This window comes from Ascaphus truei, chromosome 5 (genome assembly GCF_040206685.1).
Source record: "Ascaphus truei isolate aAscTru1 chromosome 5, aAscTru1.hap1, whole genome shotgun sequence".
NCBI lineage: Eukaryota > Metazoa > Chordata > Amphibia > Anura > Ascaphidae > Ascaphus > Ascaphus truei.
The window spans coordinates 172,493,819-172,517,602 of NC_134487.1; the positions used below are offsets into that span (position 1 = coordinate 172,493,819).

The window sequence follows — 23,784 nt, forward strand, 5'->3', positions numbered from 1 at the left end:
CATGTATTACTGCTGTGAAGCGCTATATACATTAATGACGCTATATAAATAAAGACATACAATACAATACAATACTTCACCTAGTCAACTCGGAAGAAATTTGAAGATGCTATGAACAAGAATTTAATTTGATGAACTAAGCAACAAAAAAAAAAACTCTTAATAAAACCTGAACACAAACTCACTCTGGCCCATATTCACTAAAGGGTGCTAAGCTTTAGCATGACCTAACTGGTATTCCAATTAATGGGAGTTAGGACATGCTGAAGCTTAGCATCCTTTGTGACTCTGGACCTCCGAGGTTCCATGCTTGCGGACGTGGGAAATATTTTGGGAGAGGAAGCCCAGTGGTGTACTGGGTCTGGACTTGGAAAACAAAGTTTGAATCCCACTGTCATGTTTTTGTGTAATTCAAGTGAATGGGCTGTAATGTGTCTTATGGAATAGCACCGCTTATGGTATCTATGTATATCCCTTTGACAGCAAAAGTTTAAGGAACCCCCGGTTTGGTATACAATGGCATCTCTTGGGCAAATCACTTTGTCTCCCTTTGTGTAAGACACATGGACCTGAATACTGGAGGGTGTGGTTATGAGAAGCATGTCCCCTCAAGCAGTGAAAGAGAAAGGTCAATAGCTGAGGTCCTATGGGTAAACAAGTTGCATGCTTGGCTGTGATATTCAGGTGCTAACTGATGTGATGACTGAAATACCTCTCACCTCCTAGGAATGTGGTCTCAGCTCAGCTCAGGGTTTGAGTCAGCAAAGGGAGGCTTGCACTGTGGAGACCTGACTGTACCTGGCCTGCGGACAGAAAACAGGGGCTTCAGAATACCATCCAGTCTTTAAATAATAACCATAGATGCCATATTAACACAAATTAACTTCAGATGACTAGTTAGCATAAGATTACAATAGTTAAGGTGGGGGAGGATGAGGGCATGCATTACACTTTTAGCTGCAGAGTGACATGGGGAAGGGGCCTTTCCTAGCATGATTTAAACAGGGCACAATTGTGAGAGGAGTCAAATGTAATGCTCAGATATTGGCCCCTATTCAATAAACCATACTGGAGAATCCTTCCGATTCACTCAGATGAACAGGACTAACATTTTTCTCCAGCACACTAGCACAGTGAAGATTGCTTCACAGCTTTGATACCTGGCTGGATGATGATGGAGAATTGTATTAATTTGCATTCATATAGCACATTAATGTCCAAAGCTTCTACTTCAGGGACATCCATGCAGGCACCACTGGGGTTAATCTGTTGAGAACACATTTCTTGTTCTCTATGAGTAAACAAATGCATATAATGTTACTCAATCACAGGTTGGCAAGCTGAGGCACAGGGAGATAAAGCTGGTGTCCCCAAACTCAATCCCAGATAAATATTGGTATAGCAGTGCTTCATGACCTCTCTGGCACTATATTCAGTATCTCCAATGTTTTGCAGGAAATTTGTAGTGCAAGTTAAAGGGCGGGATGAACCCGTTTGCAGTAGAAACGTCTGCGGCGCTGGCTGCTGCGGCAGTAAAAGAGTTAAGAGTTTTGCTGCGAGTGTTTTTGAAGCACTCCACTGGAAGCTATGGTGTTACAGAAGGACAGAGATTAAGAATCCATTTCTAAACATCTGTGCATCAGTTATTGTCTCCCTAATATGCTCGTGTTGCATGTACACCCAAAATGTGTATGCCTGCAGTTTAAAAACTGTATGTTTAACCCTTTGATTGCCCTTGTACGTAGCTATGTCATGAGTTCTGGAACCGTAGGTGCACCATGATTTAGTAACTATGTCCCCCTCAAAAAAATGCTTGTTCTCTCAGGGGAAATTGCATCCTGCCCTTCTACGGAGCTCAGGACCCGATGTCGGACAGAAGGGTGATGACTCCTCACCTTCTGTTCCATCAGTGCCGGAGCTATCACATGATCGCTTCAGAGAGTGGTCACATGATCGCTGGAGGGGCAGAAGCTATCAAAGGTTGGAACAATGTAGGCGTGAGACATAAGGCTCCCTATTCAAAATGTCGTGAAGCAGTCTGTGCTGTACTGGAGAGCATTTTAGTCCTAATAATTTGAAATGGAGCTGAACTCTTTTCCAGCACTGGGAAGGCATCTTAATAGCATACTGAACAAGGGCCAAAGATTGTGTGATTTTAGATATATAATTCTTTGAATGTCGGAGTTCCTGCTTCTTTTTGACCTTGTTGTGTCTCCAGGAAATGTCAGTTTCTCTGCATGCCGGATAAAGGGACAGAAAGGTTTAGTACGTGGTAGGGATGGGAATATTCCCTGAATATGAATGTTGGCAACTACGAAACCTATTTTAATATTTTTCAAAGGTTATTTTACACTCCAGGCAACCTACCAATATGTATTACACAGTTACTTCTAAGGGGGTATGTATCAAGGCATTTTTGGAGCAAAATTGATGCAGATGGCATCCGTTTCATCTTGTGTCTCTCTCCATCAATTTATCAAGCTCTTTTTGATCAATATACCGGAATGTAAATTGGATCCATTTGGAGAGCATCAATAGGAGTTCTGTGATGCACAGATTATGATGCCCCTCCAATATTAAGGTAGTGAAAATTACCGTTTTTAGCTATCAGCCCAAGATGGAAGGAACGGTAACTAAACAAGTGGGTATCTTTGGAGCTGGGTGGTTAGGTCACCCCCCCCCCCCCCCCAAAATAGCACAGTTCAGGAAGGATTTGAATATAAAAGTAACCGAACTATGCCCTATAAAATTTACATGGAATATTTGGTCTACGGCAAAAGAGAAATTCAAGTTGTCATCTTCAACATCCCAGCTTATCCCCCTATTTGACAACCCTAAATTACTGGATAGTTATCTAAAATATTATTAGAGACACAATAGAATTTACAATCCCTTTAGATCTACTAATCTATCTATTAGCAAAACCATAGAGGAGGTGAGTAATTCATTAAAATGCCTAATTTCGTTTACCCTAACTGCAGCAAGATGTGCTATAGCGGCCTCCTGGAAGAACCAATCACCACCTACTAGACAAATGGTGGAAAGGATTAACTAGGTTATTGTAATGGAAAAGCTTACTGCCTTCCTTAGACACACCACAAATAAGTTCTATAAGACCTGGGACCCATGGTTGGAAAGCTGAACTGACTAAACAACTAGGAAAATTATTTAGCGAATGAACTAATCTATCAATCAACCAATTAACACATTTTTATTGGTATGGCGATGTGGGGGTTGTGGATCCGAACTGGAAACAGCAATAACCAATATTTATCGTTCCCCCCATCTACCCATATTTCTTTCTGTATTTTTGCTCATAAAAGTACATAAAAGGAGAAAGAGTGGCTCAATGAGTAAAGACACTGACTGGCACTGAATTTGAAGCAGTGGAACCTTGGGCAAGTCACCTTATCTCCCTATGCCTCAGGCACCAAAAAATAGATTGCAGGGGCCTGTGCCTGCAAAATGTCTCTGTAAAGGGCTAAGTAAAAGTAGCAGCACTATACAAGAACATGCTATTGTTATTATTATTATAAAAGAAAGAAAGAGTCCTAAATGAGCAGGGTGCTACCATTCCCCCCTCACTTGTTTATTTTGAATTACCACAACAATTATTTGAATGTCACAACACGCTACAATGTAATCCCAGTTCTAATGTATTTTAAACTGTGTTCACATACGCTTTTCTCGGATGAGATATGTCTGTATATTCTTGTATTGTGTTGTGTCTACTATGTTGAAAAACCCAATAAACTGTTTGAAATAAAAACAAATTAAAAAAAGAGCGCAGTTCAACTCTGAAGGACCCAACATGCACAATGCTGACTGGATTGCTGCTTCAAACTACAGTTACAAATGACTACAAACATTTTTTTTTAAAGTGTCAACTATTATTTACAAATATTTTAACCTGTATTTCTTTGAAGAAAAAGAAAAGGCATCAGTCACTTAGATTGAACCTAAAACTCATATCACTGGCATAAGTTCAATTGGTTCTTTCCAAGGCTGCACATTTTATTGCATTGCCAATTCCTGCTTGCTCTTTACCTTGGATACTGAATAGTATCAAATGAAAAAGATCTATTCCTATACAGGAATGTGCATCTGGGGTTGTATAATGAATGCTTCTTGAACAGTGAATTCCTGCTCCCTTTATGAACTGCTGTTCTACTTATGCTGAGGCATATGGAGTTAAACCCTCAGAGTGCCTAGAACAAGCCCATTGCTTTCTCCACTGTCAGCAGATGGGGTTAAAAGGTTAAAAGATGGGGTTAAAAATATAGTCCTGTAGCTAGCATAAGGGTAAATGAAGCCCTTATCCCATTTACTACATCTTTGTAAGGTTGAAAGAATTAAAACGCAAGGTTGAACCAAGGTTGAAACAGCTGAAAAGCCTTTGGAAACTACACATCTACTGTATTTGCAACAACCTTTATGTTGAAAAGTATTCTGATGCATCTTATATTACATAATAAATATTCTCAATTATAAGGGGTCCTGGAGGACCAATAATTGGTCTGATAATAGTCTGCATACAGAGCAAAGCAATGACAAGTACATCAGACACTTACACGCATCTAAACTTTGTTCTTAGAACAGAGAATCAGAAAAGTTATTGGTGGCCTCTATAATATCTGCGGGCAAAAGATGCCCACCTCAAATGCCCTTAAACCCTCTTCGAACATCAGTAGAGAAGCACTTCAGAGTAGAAGTTCTCCCCTGGTTTTCACTATGGGTTAGAGGTCTGGATGGGAGAGACCAATTTAACACAGCAGACCTGGTCCGCAGCATCTCCAGTACCCTTTTCTCTAAGGCAATGGTGTAATTGTAGGGGAAAAAAAGGTGTCAGACCCCTAAAGTAAAGGGTAATGAAATATATAGCTAAACTACATATAAATCCACTTTAAATAAAGAAATCTAACAAAAGCATGCATCTTTGTGCCAGTCTGTATACAACCTCATCCCATATAATTTCATAATCGCTATATGGGGTTCCATGTTGATCCCTAAAAATAAAGGTACGCTAGCTTGTTACAACTGCAGCTCGTAACTGCCTCCTTTCTACCCTTCCACTTCTACTGTACTGTCTCACTAAAAAAAAGAAAATGCCCTCACTGCTGCCTCCTGTTGAACTGTCCCACTCTCAGAAGTACATGCCAAGCCCCATCTCTCCTTGATATCCCTGAAATGTCCTGTAAGCTCTTGCTCTGCTTACGATTCCCCCGCTCGTCAACTTGGACTGCTGCTCTGCACTGAGTGCTGCAAGGAGACCTCTCTGTCACGTTCCAGCACCCTTCCTCTGTCTTCTGCTGCTGTCTTATAAACGTCCCTTTGCTGTCCCGCCTTGCCTTTGTTTTATTGTTACTGGTCCTTACCTGCCTTCTGCCTGTAGCTTGTTTTGGGTTTGTATTAGTAATTTTATTAAAGGTCCTTGACTTACAAAAATTGGCGTGTCCTGCATTCCAGTCCTGTTACTGTGTTCCTGCTTACTTCGCTGCCTCCCCTGACCTCTGCCTCTGCTGGTGACCCACACCACTTTGCTGCCTGCATGTGACCACTGCTGGTGACCCAGATGAGGCCTCTCCGCCAGCCTTGGACCCCTATTGGTGACCCCATTTTGCCTTCGCTCTTCGGCCTGTTTTACTGGTCACTGACATCCACTCCTGCATCAGACACACTGGGTTTGTGACATCTTACCTGCAAGTCAAATTTATAGTACAACCATAAAAAGGGGGCTACTGAAGGGGTAACAATGGAGACATACGATATACTAAGGTGGGTGCAAGAGAAATGCCTTCTCCCACTGTATATAATCTCCAAATGAAAGTACAAGGGCAGCAGGACTCCAAAGTAAAGTGATCAAAATAATATACTGTACTGTATAACTCACATATCACCAATGTTTTGACCCACACACTATGGGTCTTCCTTTGTACTTTCAAGTCAAATCTTAAAAACATCCTCTAAATGAAGCATATCACTAGCTTGGGATCATGAACACGAACACACACACACACACACGCTCCGACTGAACCTTTTTAGCAAGTATTGTACCTGTTTTGCATGTCCTGTACCTATTCAATTCAGCTGTATTTATTGTACCTACAGTATTTCTGCAAGTGACTGAAGCTTCAGCTAATTAAAGCAGCTGTGAAATTAATTATGCACCTGCTAATGATCAGCTGGTTATGGGGGGCAGTTAACACAACTCCGCGTGTGTGTGCACGTAGAAGTATATACACAAAGCCATAAATACATATTTATTCATTTAATTGGTACTATGATCTTTGCATATGGTAAATTGCATGTGTTATTATGCCTCCTTTGGGTGGGGGTCACTTGTCTGGCAGCTCCTCTATCCCACACTGAGATAACAAATAAAGTGTAGCTGTTTTTATGGACAACATGTTGGAGGGTCTGCCACACTTACTAATTCTATGGGTCAGGCCCTGCCACTTACTGTTTCCCCTCCTGTCTATGCAAGTCTCCCACCTTCAAACCTAGGCTCAGTTCACACAAAAGAGTGCTAAGCTTTAGGCTGCGCTTATAGTGACGGCAACAGCGACACGACGTTGCGTCAAAACAAATGCATTGCCGCCATCGCGTGGGCTTATAGTAAGCGCAGCGCGACGGGGCGACGGCTTGGTCGCGATGGCTGGAACATCTCAATTTGATTTTTCCAGCGACCATAGCCTGACGTCGCCGTCACCGTGACTATAAGCGCAGCCTCAGCTTCCATTCATATGAATAGGTGTAAAGACTAGAGAAAGCTTAGCACCCTTTTGCCTTTTGTGGATCTGGGCCAGAGATTCTTTTTTCCTATCATGTGCATTTGTCTAACTGCCCTTATTGTATGAGAATTGTAATGTCTATTTTGCATAGTGTTGTACATACTGTTGGTAGTATACAAATAAAAAATATACATACAAATCATGCATCATATTTTTACATTAGGGGGCGAGTTCCCCTCAGTACTTAGTCATTTCTAATGCAGCCAATACAGAAACTGTTAAAAAACAACAGTTCAGGCAGCTCATGGAGTTGACCAGCGGTTAACCACAGAGCGTGGCAGAGATCATTAATAAGACAAAATGAATTCTCTGGTCCGGGCTCAGGTTGGATAACTATCTACATCCTCGACTCTCCCATAATTCAGCATAATTGTCAGTTTGGTATTCTGGACAGGCTCGGGGCCAAGCCTGCATGAAGCATGAATTACTTGCCTTTATCTCTACAGAAAATGTAATTATGGGGACGGCTTCTTGTATGAAGGGGGCCTGCTCTCCACGTCACCTTGGAGATGGGCAGCAGAGGGGACAGAGACTGCCACCTTCTTTGCCACTCTTCACCTCCCTGCTCATAAATATTCAAATCAGATATGCTGATCATGCATAATGGGACATCCATTTATGCCCAAGAGGAATTTTGTTTATAATTAATCTGTGCTTGTGTATAATTTGGCAAACTGAAGATCTTCGCTAATGCGCTTCTACAATAGCTCACGTCACTCAAAAGCCGAAAGGCAGCATTTTATACACTGCCCTGCGATAACAAGTGAGCTTTTCCTGCCAGAGCAACATGCAATGCATCTAGTGTTCAAAGTGTTATGGCACACAAATGCTAAAATGTTATATAGATTACCACTGGTTACAGAATTACCATTCCTCTCTTTTAAAAGAAAAGGAGATACAGTATATTAAAGTATTGTAGGAGAAAGCATTTCTCCTTGTTTTCCAGCATAAATACTGCTGATGGCTTTCTAGAATTCAGCCCAAAGAGCTTTTCACACATTCTAGATCATTTTAAAAGTGGGCACAGTACCACTAGGGTTTTGAAGCCATTATGACCACTCCATGCATTGTTTAAATAATAAAATAATGGGAAAAACAAGTTAGACCTTTTAGATGCCGGAAGATGCTTCTGTTGCTGGCCTCGCTGGCATACAAATGGTAAAGCTTCATGTTTGGGGTTTCTACATGAAAATAATGCAGTCTATGTAAGAATACACTTAGATTGTAAGCTCTTTGGGACAAGGGCTCCTTTTCCTATTGTTACTTGTATGTCTGAAGCGCTAGTTCCGATTATGAGTTATATTATTATGTCACGTGTATTACTGCTGCAAAGCATAATGTACTGTACATGGATTGCGCTATATAAATCAAGATATACATTCATCCATACATATATACAAATCCATACACACCAGTATCTCAAATTTGCTTTGGTTGAAGAATGGAGCACAAAAATGTAGAAAACATCCCAGCTACTAACAAGCATGGCCTTAACCCAGCCAAACAAAGCAATGGAACAAGCCCTGCACTGTGGTTACGAAGCCTACACATGCAGATCTGCAGGAAGGCTGAGTCTAGGCAGATTTATCTTTTCTATATAACTGTAAAGGATTAGGAGCTCTCAAGTAGCCAGCAAAGAAAAGAGAAAGTATCCAGTGGTCTTTGATAAAAAAAAATCAATAAAGTGTGTATTAGAACAGGATCGACATTTTTGGTCCAACCTCAGAGGTTGGGTGCTTCAACCCCGAGTGTCACCGATCTTCTGACACTCAACTACATGACACCTTGGTGTAGCATTCACATGGTCATGCGCAGACACCCCTGGGACATGAAAATAAGATTGCAGAGAACGTGTTGAGTCACACAAAGGGTTAAAGGATCATTCCCTCCTAGGGTCGAGGTAACCTAGCAGCAGTGGTATGTGTAATAAGTCACATATAGTATATAGGGGGGTGGGGGGTGGGGGGTGGGGGGGGGGTTTAGACCAAACAGGTATAAATAGAGAGGAGTTGCTCAGTGAGTAAAGGCTCTGACGTAAACAATGACACCAAGTTTGAATCTGGGGGGGCCTGGTTCAATTCCCATTGTCAGTTCCGTGACCTTGGGCAAGTCATGTTATCTCGCTGTGCCTCAGGCACCAAAAATACAGTAATCTCCTCTGGGCAGGGACTGTGTCTGTAAAAAGTTGCTGTGTACCGAACACTCCTGTATACTGTAATTATGAAGCGCGTTGAGACCCATTGGGAGAAAAGCACTATGTGAAAAAGTTGTCTTTATAAATGTTTTTAAATGGTCTATTTTGATGTTTTCTTCATGAAATACCTCTTGTAAGGGTTTTACAATCTTTTTCTCAACTCTTGTGGTGACCAGTTTGTCATCTATCAAATCTACAGGCAAATGATTTATTTCCTCTTCTAAAATAATTAAGATGCTTTCACGTAGTCAAGCCGAGAAACCTTAAGTAAACAACAATTAGGTAAATAAGAAAAAACACGTAGCTGCTAAACATGAAATCAGTGAACCTAAAGAAAACAGAAATATATTTATTATTCACCGTATACAAAATAAAAATGAGATGTTTAATTTGAGGGCTACTTAATGTTTCCAAAGAAGTCTGTTATACTTACGACCAGATCCACAAAAGGGCGTTACAGTTTAGCAGTGCTTTACTTACATGCATATGAATGGAAATAAAGCCGTGCTAAAGCTTAGCACCATGTGTGGATCTGTTTTCTTGGCCTACGGTAGTTTGTTTTTTGTCTGTTACTTATGAATTCACTTTTCTGCCTGATTCACGTACTGTACACTGGTTTATTTTATAGTGGTTTTTTTTTACCTCACTGCATCTTGTTAATAGTGAAGTGATTCTGCCACTTCATTTAAGAGATGTTTGGCATATTTATTTTAATATCTTCTCTTACAAAGCGTACTTGAAAGAACCTTTAACATTGGTTATTATTTTGGAGCATTGGTAACTGTGGCTATAGCTATAATCAACAATACAGCACAGATCCGAAGGAAACCAAGCTTCATTCATTCTCCACGGTTCTGCTAGATTTTCTGCTCAGTTTCTTGCAAGACATAACTTTGTCACAAAGAGCATATCAACTTTGCATGAGCCAGTAAACATGAGATACTTTACAGAATAATGATGAGAAACTGATACAGATTAACCAGCAACCATAGTTTGATTCAATTTAAAGGGTCGGCCTTAGAGCAAGGCATTGCATTGGTCCCCGCGCCTTCAGGGTGCCCCGTGCTCCCTCCTGCTGGTGATGGGATCTGAAGGAGGGAGTTCGGGGCTCACGGCAGGACAGCCTCACACCCCAAGGGTGTGCTACTCACCCCAAAGTGTGTGTGTGGTGAGGAGGGGGGGGGGTCTAACCTTCTCTGGAGCAGCCCTCCTCCTGCAGTTTACCCCCCACTACTTCCACCAGAGGGCTCCCACAGCCAGCGTGTCACCATGGGGCCGGCACATCCTAAGGCTGGCCCAGCATGTCACATTCAGCGTAAGCTCTGCTATTTCTGCCACTACCTTTTCAATAGCACTTTCACCACAGAAAGCAATAATACAGTAACTGTAGCTCAATAAGTACGCACATTTTAAAATAATGTTATTTAAAAAAAAAATAAGATATATATTGATTGGTTCTAATCTGCAGAGAAAAGGCTCCACTCCGGGCACCAGTCTGAATTGGACTCCCTTCTTGCGAGGGCATTTAAATGTGACGTTCCATCCTTAAGCTTCTGTGAACATAAAGCACAAATCAATATCCAATCCCACTGCCTACAGGATTTATAAGGTTTATGGGGATATAATGCAAGCCGGGCATGCCTTCACTTAACCACTTCAGGTACTGCAGCCATACAACGTAACACATGTTAACCCCTTTCACTGCTAAAGGGATCTGCAAATGCAGTTCAAATCAAACAGTTTCACCAAGGAATTTAAAGATGCATCTCCCATTGTAATAGACAGAAGGCTATCCTAAATAGGAAAGGAAGCCAAGCATCAAACAGTGCCTGAGGTTTTATATGGGCAGACTAGAGGGGGGAGGGGGGCAGGGGAATTTATTGTCTCCAACTCATTGAAAAAAAAGAAAGGCCAAACTACTTTTATTTTACCATATCCAATGGCCATAAATTCAGTTGTGAACATTTTCCAACACATGAACTTAGAGCCTGCGATGCCACTTTCCCCACCACCTGAACACACCCCTTAAATAAAATGCACACAAGAAAGGTCTGGCGGTATAAACGGCCACAGCATTTATTGAATACAACAATTAAAGCACGTCAACTCCCCAAATCCTGCCAGAGTGCTCCACTAATCAGGAAGGCCGACAACACTCAAGCTGTGGCCAACAACCAATCAAGCAAAAGCACAGCCCTGCCCTGGATGCTCTGCTGAATCATAATCAGCTGTGAAAATGAGCCATGTACCCACCACGGAGTGAGTCCTGCCACCTCACCCATAAATGCCACCACAAGGCAATACTGTACCACCGGAGCCCTGTCTGGCAAGGTTAACCCGCACAGCCCAGAAACAACTGCCATCACCGGGGCTATTTAACCGCCCTTAAACTAGCCCTGGAGACACTACATATGCCAGGTAAATGGATGGCTCACACCTTAGCAAGGCAGTGGTTTAGCAAAACTCCTTCCTTTCTACACTGACCAGCATAATCACCCTCCCTCCACACCCGGTGAACTGGTTTCCCACACCCGAGCTTGCCCTTTCTGAAATTATCTGGCCGCTGAGAACACGCAGCCACACAACGATAAGGCATGCTGCAATCTGCACCCACAAAAATGCACTGGTGGCCACCCCTTGGGTGGGTTTCAACTTCTGAATCGTCATCAGTTCTAACAATAAGTCCATATTCTTTGCATTCCCAAATAATTATTTGTGCACAGCCATCATTTGCCAGAAGTAATCATCAAAGAGCCACCAAGACATCCCGCTAGAATGCCAATTCATAAATCGAACCATATCTTGGTAGTAAAACAAAGCGGAGCAAAGATGGGGAAAGTTTTTGACAATCACACTTGCTAGGATGGAAGACACTTAAAGCTAATTAGGAAATGCCTGGGGGAACAACATTTCCAGCTTCCCCTTTCTTAATGGATCTCGCTAATGCCTCCCCGTAGCTTGGTAATGAGGACAATATGTCTACCTGTAGTGCACTTTCCCCCACTCCCTGGGAGATATGGCAGCTATGGTATGTGTGGTGCTTTACCTGCGGCTCACAGGAAGCCTGAACCTCCGCTGCTGGGAGCCTGGGGTATACCTGATCCATTGGTTGACAGTGCCTCCACCTGCACGAGATCCTAACAGTGTGGAATAACCCTGTGCAGGACACCATATACTGTAAGTAATACACACTGGTATAGTGTAACAAGTTTACTAACACATAAGCATAACGATAATAATAATAATAATAATAGAACCACTTAGGCCTTGCAGGACCGCAACCCCACACCGTGCCCCCAACACCATGTCCACACCCCGATTGGGTTCACCCCAAAGTAGTGCGGTGCCCCTGGGCACCCAACCACCCTGCTGTCCCCAGAGATAACCCACCCAAAGCGTGGATGGTGCCACCATGAAGAATGTCTCTTTGCTGTAGGTGGTGATCTGGACCAAGACCACGTGATGCCAAGATACAGCTGTGTCCCTCACAATGTCACCACAGGACAGTTTCCCTATCTATGGGCCTGTCCCTGCAGCAACCACAAGCTGAAGGGAGTCGGGGTCTAACTGGAGCCTAAGGTGGTCTCTGGCCTAGTGCATGGGTCACTGACACCCTGAACATGCACACCTTACCCTTCTGCTGTCCCAGCTCTTACTGGCGTGGCTGCAAACTAACGAAATGTATCTATCTCTCTGCAGAGGAAAATCTCTGGCCCTATTGACTGCCGTGGGTCATATGCTGCTGCAGCCCCTATGCATGATGGGACTTGTAGTCCCAGCGTAGCCCTTCTCGTATTGGCCGTCGCTATCAGGGACATTACTGCGCATGTGCGATCCCCTGTAACAGCACGCAAGATGGCAGCATCCTTTGCCGGGAGCCTCCGACGATGCGCTCGCCTGTCACAATACTTTGCGAATTCGTTTGCTGCAGCGGAGGTAAGCGGGGGAACCGGGGACTGGGGGAGGGACCCTGCTACAGACATAATCTCCCTTCCATATCTTCTCCTTCAGAGTGGGTAAGTGTAATCCTAATGGGCTACTGACGCACGTGTAAGCTTCACGAAACCCAATATCAGAAACTTTACCCACCTCTGCCGGCCACGCAGGACCTGGAAACACCACCTCTGTCTTGCCTCTAGAGGCAAGCACAGCTCTACAACCACCTCACGCTCACCCGGGGATGAACTGACCCCCACCAGCACAGGTGAAGCACCAGGCCCTGGCATGGATACAGGTGCCAAGAAGCCCCCTTGGACCACAATAGCCCCATTGGTGGCTCCCCACGGTACAAATAAGCCCAAGCTCAACCCCATAGAGGCCAATAGGGGACTCACTATCAGCATCCACCTCCTGGGACCTTGATGCTAAAGGAGGGGGGTTAAATGAGGGGAAGAGGCTGTCACCCTAAGAACCAAGGCCCTTCTCTTACCTTTTTTAAACTATATCTATGTAAGTCAATCAGCAAAAACATTGCTTAATTGAAAATCTTTGTGTACAATACCAACCCACAAAATGCTTACTGATATGTAAGTCACAGGCAATTCATTTTAATTATTATTTATTATTATTTAATTATCTCAAGTTAATTCATGACACTTCCATGCCTTTTGACAAGTGCTATACTAATGCCCACCAACAGTCTGCACAATTTGATTCCTCTACTGGGATGTACAAAAATATAGTTTTCTTTTCATTTTCATAATAGAACCATATACAAAACTGCCTCACTTCACCGCTCATATAAATTAGAAGTCTGACAATTCGTGTGAACCAGGCTGAGTCTCTAACGCCTGCCAAACCAGCCCACCCCCACCACGTGGTTCCCTTCTGGATGCAACTGGAGAACTTCCACCACGACAGCCTCCGCCGCCCCACTTACCTCCTGACTTGGGTGCAACCCTGCTGGAAGCCCAGAGCACAGGTGGCACGCGGGCTCCATGCCATGTGCTCCTGGCGAGGATACAGACGAAGCTCCCCCTGCAGCCCCCAACACTACACCTAGGGTTTCCCAAGTGGCTTCTTCAAAAATACTGGACATAATCGTGAAAGGTGCGACGCAGTCGAGATACACACCTCTCACCTCACTCTGCTCCATGCTGTTTCCTCCTGTCCTTGGCCCCACTCCCAAGCTCCTCAAACCTCCTCCTGACTGGCTGCAATACCCAGCTGCAGCCAATAGGAATGGAGGAAACTGCCCAGCCCCCTACCAACAGCCCTGCTCTCTCCCTGCTTTGGGAAATCCCATGGCCCCCTAAGTCAGTCAGGTCACAAAGTCCAGGGATGCAATACCGGACAGATACATGTCCAGTATTACTTCAATTTTTTTACTGGACAGTGTGTCCAAATACAGGACAGTCCATTGAAATACTGGACACCTGGCAACTCTTGCTACACCCAACAGCCCCTGGAGCTGCAGCAGCAGCCAGAGCCATCTCTAACCTCTTGGGCATGCAACAACCACACCGTGTGGACTGGGAAGAACAAAGAAGGGAGCAGAGGCAAGGCAGCTTGACCAACAAGCTGGGCCCGGCACGCCTCTATGCTCACATGGCCGGATTAGCTCCCTCCACCTGGTCAATATTTGCACCTACTCCACCACTTCACTCCATAAGTCAAACACTCAGGGCATACCACAACCGAAACTGGTCCAAAGCTGTGTTCTCTGCAGCCCCAGTCAAAGCGTCTGTCAAAGCCAGCAATGCATAGTGGCATGACTACAAACTGCAGCAGCCGGTTTACACCCCTGCCCTCAGCCTAAATAATCCCTCCCCCCCCCCTCAGGCCCCACAGTGGTGAGAGAGGTAAGGAGGGGAAGATGGAGCCTTTGCCTGTCAGTCATGCTGCCTAAGGAGCTCAGGGCTACATTCTTTGTTCTAAGAAAATATTAAAATTGTTTTATTTATTTAGTTTTTTTCTATGGCCTTCACTGTGAATTATCTCAGAGCCCTAAGAGACTGTCACCCATATGTTATCACTGTAGTGTTGGAATCACAGCGAACATGGCAATATTCTTTTCTTACTTGACTTTAAACCATTTTCTTCAACACGTTGGAAAAACAGAGGTTTTATTTTAATACTATTAAGCGTAAAAATGTATGTATACAGCGCGATCTGAGCGTGGCTCCCGATTTAAAAACATCTACAATCTTTTTTTAAAAATTATTATTATAACATTCAATGCTTTATTGCTAACAGACACACAAGACACACATACATGCACATACACACACACACGTCTGCACACACACACGGCTGCACACACACACGTCTGCACACACACACACACACACACACACACACACACACACACACACACACACACACACACACACACACACACGGCTGCGCACACACGGCTGCGCACACACACACACACACACACACACACACACACACACACACACACACACACACGGCTGCACACACACACGTCTGCACACACACACACACACACACACACAAACACACACACACACACACGTCTGCGCACACACACACACACACACACACACACACACACACACACACACACACACACACACACACACACACAAACACACACACACACACACACACACACACACACCCTACACAAAGTATTTTACTGGCTTTCAGTGCTGTGCAGTAGAAGTTAAGTTTGTTTATAAACGGGGTTTATCTGTATGTACCATACACATTTTAACTTATGGCGGGTAAAAAGGCGACAAAAAACCTCCACCAAAACTACCCAGCCTTGAAAATGGCAAAGCCTGTACAACCAACCTCACACTGATGAGACCCATTAAGGTTTAATCATGTCTGTGAGTGGTTTGACTGGCTTTGCATCTAATCCCATGCAAAGCTTAAAAGCTGTGTGAACAGCAGAGCATTTGCTTAAAAGGGTTCCATGTAAATGGATTTCAGGCAAAAGGTGACACATTGTGTGCTCATTTGCTTGTCATTTCCCAGAATCCCTTGCTGCAGTGGAAGCACTGTATGCTAGGTGATACTGGTTGAAAGGCAGGCTTGCAGACCTGTCTAAGACATGTGAATGTGCTCACAAGTGATATACTGTATATGTGTACATATATATTGTGTGTTAGATTTAAATGGTGTTAAATGGGCGTGCATTTGATCTCTTGCATGTTTCTAGATGGCCCTGCAGCTTTACAGTAAGTAACCTACTGCCTTGCTAGTCAGAAGGAATCAGCGCTTGCCACATCCATATTGAGAATGGCAGCTGCCCTTGCCATGGGATTATTTTCCCCGTGTTTACAACACAAAAAGTAACACCTCTCTAGGCATGATTAAGTAAGCAATTATATTTCCTGATCTATTAAGTCTTGATTGCTTATCAAAGCATTCAGCCAGATCATTTTCTTGCTGTCACTTCCAATTAATTGAACACTTTCTTTAGTAAGAAGATTTTTTGCAACATGCTTCCTGGACAACACTGAATATCTCGTCCTGCTAAACGCAAAGACTATAATAGAGATTTGTTTATCTTGTCCCTGTTCTGAACTGCAACAATAACTGCACCATTAGGACCTTATTCTACATACGTCAAAAAAGATGCTTTTGACTGAAAATACCCATTGAAGTTTAAGGAGATTTTTGGACAAAAACAGTCTGAGCTACTTTTTCAATGTGCCAAAGCTGTCTTCCCCATGCTGAAGACACCTGTCCTGATGGGGTCGCCATCCCAGAAGATTGGCGGGTCTCACCCTCGCCCATTCTGCAAAAAGCCCCCTCCAGCAAAACAAATGGGCCCCCACTGACACTGAGCAGGTTGCTTCTCTGCTCAGAACGTGCCCCCCCCCCCTCCAAACAACCGAGGGCCCAGGTCAAACTTTCAGCCCTGCGCCCCAGGAAACACTGTCAGTTTATATTTTCATTGCTAGTTTATTAGAATTATTGGGCAATATTCCATAGTACATATAGCTAACCTGGGGAGGGAGATGTTCATTTAACCACCACGCAACCAGAGAGCCTAGAAACGTGCTGGCATGGAAACAGCACTGAAGAAGTTAAAACAACAATCCATCATAAATCTAATTATTTGAGCATTCTATGCAGCTGTGGCATTTACTTTGAAAATTAATTGTATTTTCCGTTATAAAAAGGCTATTAAAAAATGTATTGTTTGCCTTGGAGCGAAAACTTGTCTATTAGCCATTCAGGAAGCAGTTAATGGCTGATACATAGGGTCTGCCAGCCACCTCTGATGGAATCGAGGGAATCGAGGGAATTAGTTACATTTTTTTTCTTCACAATTTCCTTTATCTTAAGATAAAAAGTAAAGTCAATTAAACTGCACAGAGTAACATTATGGCCTTATGTTCTCAAACCAAGGTTTCTAAGGAGTGGATATGTTGTTTTGTTTTGAAAAGTAATTTAACTTTGGCTAACTGTTTGTATATAGTGTTTATATCTGGAAAAGTGTAGATTCATTGCATATTAGGACACCTTACTGTCACGGGAGACCAAGCTTTTAACACCTTAATTACCAGGATCATTTCATTGAGCAAAACGAATGATGAAATAAATTGTAATTTATTCACTTAAATAGGCAGACACACAATATTACACAAAATACAGAAGAAAGACACACTTACTTTGGAAACTGGGATACAAAACTAATCTTTCCTAGGGGCAAACAAACAGCAAGATACAAGTCACCTCTTTCTGCTGGAGTCTTGTATCTGGACACTTAGCCTCTGAGAAATTTAGACAACTTTCTCAGAGCTTGGAATTCTGGGAACTTCTTACAAGATGGAACTTAGATTGAACCACACCAGAGAGAGTTCTGCGATGGGGCTAGCTATCATATACCCTTTTAGGAGAGGCAGTTCCACAGCTTGCCCTCCAAACAGTGGCGTGGGAATTTCATCCCTGGCCTTCACACACTTTGCCAGGTTGGCAACAGCTGACCTCTTTGGCTTCATAACAGTGAGAGAGCATGTACACAAAACCACCATTTTTGCTCATTCACTATTCAAACCCCCCACTGGCTCCATGCCACTAAGTCTGGGCTAAGTTAAAGGGACCCTTTGAATGGAGGATATCGGTGCTTCATTTAGCCTTTCCTGCTAACAAAAGGGATCACACCTCTAGGACAAATGTCCCTTTGATCTAGTAGCAATAAGCCCCCCTCTGAGTCTTTGCAGGACAACAGAACCTGTCTGATTTAATGCATAAAGTTTAAACATATTTTAAAACACTGCTGCCTAAAAATATACTCATACATTCTGCTGCTAAAATGTGTTACAGTTTTTGATGTATGAAATAGAGTGTAACCTAAACGGTTCTCCTTACACCAGTCTTCATTTCTTACACACAGCAACTGGATCTTTAAACATTTTAACTTCGCTTTTAAAGCTCGCACAGCCTTTTCTTAATAAAACCCTCTCAGCCTGATACCTGACTGGAGTAACACCCCTGAACCCCTATACTGGATTCAGGGTACCTGGGCATTACCTGGGCAGTGTCCCTTTATCCTAGGGACCCTGTGTAGAGTGTGGGATTATACATTAATCCCTTATGCCCCGTGTAGGTTGTGGGTGTTCACTAACCCCTTGTGTCCCCATTTTACCTTGTCTGGATCATGTTGCACGGGAACCCTAACGAGGTCACAAGAACGTTTGCAGGGTAGGAGTTTGACCTGAGCAATGTGCTTTAGTATATCCAAGAATCTTACCTGATTCCTGGGTACACCCTTGGGGAATCCTGTAACTCCGACACCCCGATACATAGCAACATTCTGCAACCAGTTTCTCCGTCAAACCCACCCTGGAACTCAGCCTAAACATCCCCTGGTCCCAGCACACCCAGACAGGCAAAAACACACAAAATCTTTATTGTCGCACATCTTCACATGTTACTTCACAGTGCATATGCAACACTTGGGCCCAAGAGCTGACACTCTTTGGACCCCAAACCGGGCTCAGGGGTAACAGGACAGACAAACCTTTATTAGTAAGCCCAGTTACCCCCTCACCATCACACTTACTACTGTTCCACATGGATGAAATTATAGTGTACAGAGCTTTTATGTATGTACGTGTAGCGAGGTACCCCCTGGCTACTAAATCTACCCAATGGGCTGGCAGTAAACCCTGGTGTTCACAGGTTTGCCAGTAGTTATATTATCATCGGGTTTTCCCCTTTCATTCTTTGGTGCTGCCCTTGAGTGACAGCAGGGGGTGGCATATTCTGTTGTGGCTGGGCCAACGGGATGCTCGCCCTCTGGCTGTACTTAAGGGCAGGACCACCCTAAATTTAGTGGTTGTCCTTCCCCATGAGGAAGACAGGTCCCGACTGGGAGCCTGAGATTGAGACCTTCCCATGTGCTCTTCCCTCCGGGGAGGAGTAGAGTGACTATACCTCTGCCTCTGCTAGGGAGGTGGGGAAAAGCTAGGACTGTTGCGGGTGCCCTAGGCCCGTAGTGACTGTCCAGGGACTATCTCTGGTGATATCTGAGAGAAGAGACTGTGATCCGGCAGGTGACTTCTGAGTACCTGTATTACTGCAATAAGAGTAGTAATAATACCGTTCCTGTGTTGCAATATACCTCCTGCCTGGTGTGTTGTCTAATTGGGGAGAGAGATAACATTCTACCGTGGGAGATTGCCTCCATATCCCCGAAGCCTACGGCAGATGGAGGCACTGCACTGCTAAGTATTATGTGGGTATGGACCCTAGAAGCCTGTTCCTGTGTCCCAAAGTCACCACGGACGACTCAGCCCTCTTGTTACCAGCAGGTATTCACCACATACACCCTGTAATGGCCCCTATCTGCGATTGGGTGGGGGAAACGCCGTTACATACTGTATGTATGTATGTATGTAATGTGTATATATATATATATATATAGTCAGAAAAGGCAGTTGGCACTCCAATAGGTGCTGGTAAGCCACAGGTGCACGTCCCATACAGAGAATGTAGTTATACGTTACCGTTCCAAGGATTGGTAAACAAGAGACAGCACTCAATGTTGAAAATCAAAGTGTATTAGTGATAGCAAAAATACATCCAGAAACATTGAGTGCTGTCTCTTGTTTACCAATCCTTGGAACGGTAACGTATATCTATATATATATATATATATATATATATATATATATATATATATATATATATATATATATATATATATATATATAAATAAAGTATATATACTGTAAATATAGTATTTATATATAAAGTATAAATACTGTAAGTATAATGTAAATATATATATATAAAGTTATGGTGGGTGAAAAAGGCGACAGAAAACCTCCACCGTTAGCATATAGCCAATAAAAAATATCACTTGTGAGCACATTCACATGTCTTAGACAGGTCTGCAACCCTGCCTTTCAACCATTATCATCTCGCATACAATGCTCCCATTGCAGCAAGGGATTCTGGGAGATAACATGCAAATGAGCACACAATGTGTCACCTTTTACCTGGAATATCCATTCACATGGAGCCCATTTAAGCTGATGTATCGCCGTTCACACAGCTTTTAAACACAGCATGGGACTAGTATATATATATATTAACACACATTCCCAGATAGCTCAAACTCCTACATCCACCACATCATGACTATATATTTATGCCAAAATGAGTGCTACTGAGCGTGGCAAATGTATACGTACAACAGAAGACACGGGTGCCCAATGCTACATCAAATTGACAAAACATACAGGCATACCCCGCTTTAAGTACACCCACTTTAAGTACACCCGCGTGTAAGGACATATCGCCCAATAGGCAAACGGCAGCTCACGCATGCGCATGTCAGCACGTCCTGAACAGCAATTCCGGCTCCCTACCTGTACCAAAGCTGTGCGCAAGCGGGGAGACTATAGAGCCTGTTACACATGTGTTATTTACATCAGTTATGCACGTATATGACGATTGCAGAACAGTACATGCATCGATAAGTGGGAAAAGGTAGTACTTCACTTTAAGTACATTTTCGCTTTACATACATGCTCCGGTCCCATTGCGTACGTTAATGCGGGGTATGCCTGTATATGGTAATGAGTATAAAGTTTAAATACTTGAATAATAATAGTAATTACTTGGTTGCTTAGTTAAACCCTTTGGCCAAAGTGTCGTAAGTCTGCATACCATCGTCAAGGTAAACCAAAAATGCAGGTCCTAACACTAAAGCTGTGAACCCTTCCTGTTACCCCTGTATGGGGGGAAGAAACTGCAGTGAGTTCTGCCCATTGCTGCTAGTTGTCAGAACCTCCCAAGTTAAAAAGTCAGAAATTAATTAACATACATTCCCAGATAGCTCAAACTCCTACATCCACCACAGCAAATAGAAATATTCCTGTGTGCTCATTTGCATGTATTCAATTTTGTGATAAACCTTTTACTAATCTGTGGTGCGCTTGTGTGTGTTTGTTTTATGCAGAGCTGTAAACCGACTGTTTCGCTGACAAATGGCATCTGACAAGGAGTTGCGCCCGCACTAAAACGGTTGTGTTGTGACAGCCGGATACTTTGCAGCTGTGCACATCATGCCGGAAAAATGGAACAAGCGCCAAACCTAATGAATATGGGTATACATTGGGAAACGCCATATGAGCGGAACACCGTAAAGCGGGATCCTACTGAGTATATATATATATATATATATATATATATATATATATATATATATATATATATATATATATTGGCACAGATGACCTAGGCGCAATACACTGGAATACACTGGATAGGTAGGGGGAAGACACTAATGTTGAAACGCGTAGGGTGGGTATCGCTATAGAGAGGATCACTAGAGAGAGAGATTAGCTGTTTCTCTCCAAGACTGTAGGATCTCTACGCGTTTCACCTATGTAGGTTTCATCAGGAGACAGGAGCCTCCTGATGAAACCTGCATAGGTGAAACGCATAGAGTGTAATCCAGCATCGGATAGCAGAGGGACACACTAGCTGAGACCAGTCTGCACTACCTTTCCTGACTCCACGCTGTTATAAGGCGCCTCATGGAGTCGTGACGATCGGAGTGACATCAGAGGTGGGCGTATCCAAGGACATCTGTCTGCTTGCAGCTCGATCTCCAGTCAGCCTGAGGGATTCCCTTCCAGACACGTGAGAGCAGGCGTCACACGCCATACAGATTGTGGAAGCAGAGTTCTGTTGGTGCGGATATTATATCCTAAATGAGTGATTTTATTTTGTAAAATGTGAGTGCATTTTTATACTTTGTATTTTAAGAAGATAACATTTGAACTATGCCATGTCCTGTATTTCTGTTCTATTCCGATAAGGTTCCAGTATATACACATATACACATATCTTGGTGAAAGCTGCTGTTTCGGGATAAAAGAAACCTTTATGTACAAGTGTACATTGGGAAATTTGTAATTACAAATTTCTCTGGATTCTACTAAGAACTCACTGAATATCCAGCTTTTGAAAGCTAAATTTGCACTATTTTGCTTGTGTTTTTCTTTTCACATATACTGTATACCTGCGCTCCCCATAAACATCTTGGATACCAATAATTACATTGCAGGTGGTGTTGAGCAGCTCAGGAATTTCACTTGAATGGGGGTAAGATGCCCCCCTGGCGTAGCAATGTTTAGTAAATATGCCCTTATTATTCAAGGGTATAGAGCTTTGTAAGTATTGCTTTAACCCCTTTACTTCCAATGAATTTCAATAATTGCCTTTCAATGCTCTGATCCCAGAGACTGTAAGTAATTTTCTTGCAGACTCTGTCAGTACTGTATTTGCATAGCACTGGAAATGCCTCCGGTGATGCAGCTACATAGTATTTTTTTCAAGAGTGCTCTAATCTCTCCTGTTTTTGTTACTCACGCTGTGAGGGAACTGGGGGCAACTTCTTTGAAAACTTGTTTGTAACATCTGCAAACAAATTGACCCCAGAGACATCAAAAGCTGTCGAACATTTGCAAGAGTTCCGAGCCGTGTTTGGAGAAAGCACGACACGGCAAAGGCAGACTTGGGTTGCTTTGAGCGGTATACGGCAGTCTGTGCCGCCCACTTCATAAGGAAACGCGATCTAGCGAAACTAAAACATGATCAAAGGAGGTATATAAGGGGCAGGGACTGTTCAAGGCATAAGCAAACTAAAGGGCAGAAGAATCTATAGCAATGCTAATACATACATTATTTTAGATTTTTTTTTAAATTATAAGCAGTTTATTTATTTGGGTATGCATCATTTAGAAAAGGCACGTTTAACTGAATTCAGTGGAAACAAAGAACTAAAGCAGTATTCTAATGCTGCCAGTGGAGGAAGGTCCTGTAATGTATTCACAAAGCAGAGTTATACAAAAAGCATCACCACTCAAAGGGTTAATCAGTGAGTAATACGGGGAGGGGAATTTTGTACGCATGCACAAATATGTTGAATGAAATCATTTGACTCCTCGGCAGAATTTGGAGGCAAAGCACAAAACAGAATTTAAGAAATTAATAACTAGTATCGCAGAATATTGTAGATAAGATTGCAGATAAGTAGTGGGTAAGCAGAATTCAAATGAGAAACAAATCAGGGCAGTTGGCATTGGTAAAATACACATTCTGGCAAGAACGTCAATGAATACAAAGTGGTATGTAGCACATAACAATTTGCACGTTCTTAGTTAAAAAGGGACTGGAGAATACAAAGAATGTACAAAAACGACATAGATAAATTAGAAAAAATGAGTGCGCTGAACTCGATTACAGGCAGTCCTCGGTTATCCGACACAATGCGTTACTCAAAATGGCGTTGGATAGCGAAACGTTGTAAAGCGAAACACGTTTTCCCATAGGAACACTGTTTAAATGAAAGGTTAC

The 23,784-nt window shown here is 43.0% G+C and overlaps 1 protein-coding gene across 2 annotated transcripts in view; it reads right to left on the reverse strand.

Moving 5' to 3' along the window:
• LOC142495595 (leucine-rich repeat transmembrane neuronal protein 4-like) overlaps positions 1-23,784 on the reverse strand; it is a 493,265-nt gene that overhangs the window by 28,964 nt on the left and 440,517 nt on the right. The window contains exon 3 of one of the 2 annotated variants that reach the window (XM_075601281.1): positions 720-803. The exons of the other annotated variant lie outside the window; for it this stretch is intronic. Within the exon in view, the coding sequence (XP_075457396.1) occupies positions 759-803 (45 nt within the window). The 3' untranslated portion in view covers positions 720-758. The remainder of the gene's footprint in view (positions 1-719; positions 804-23,784) is intronic. 2 annotated transcript variants of the gene reach the window in all.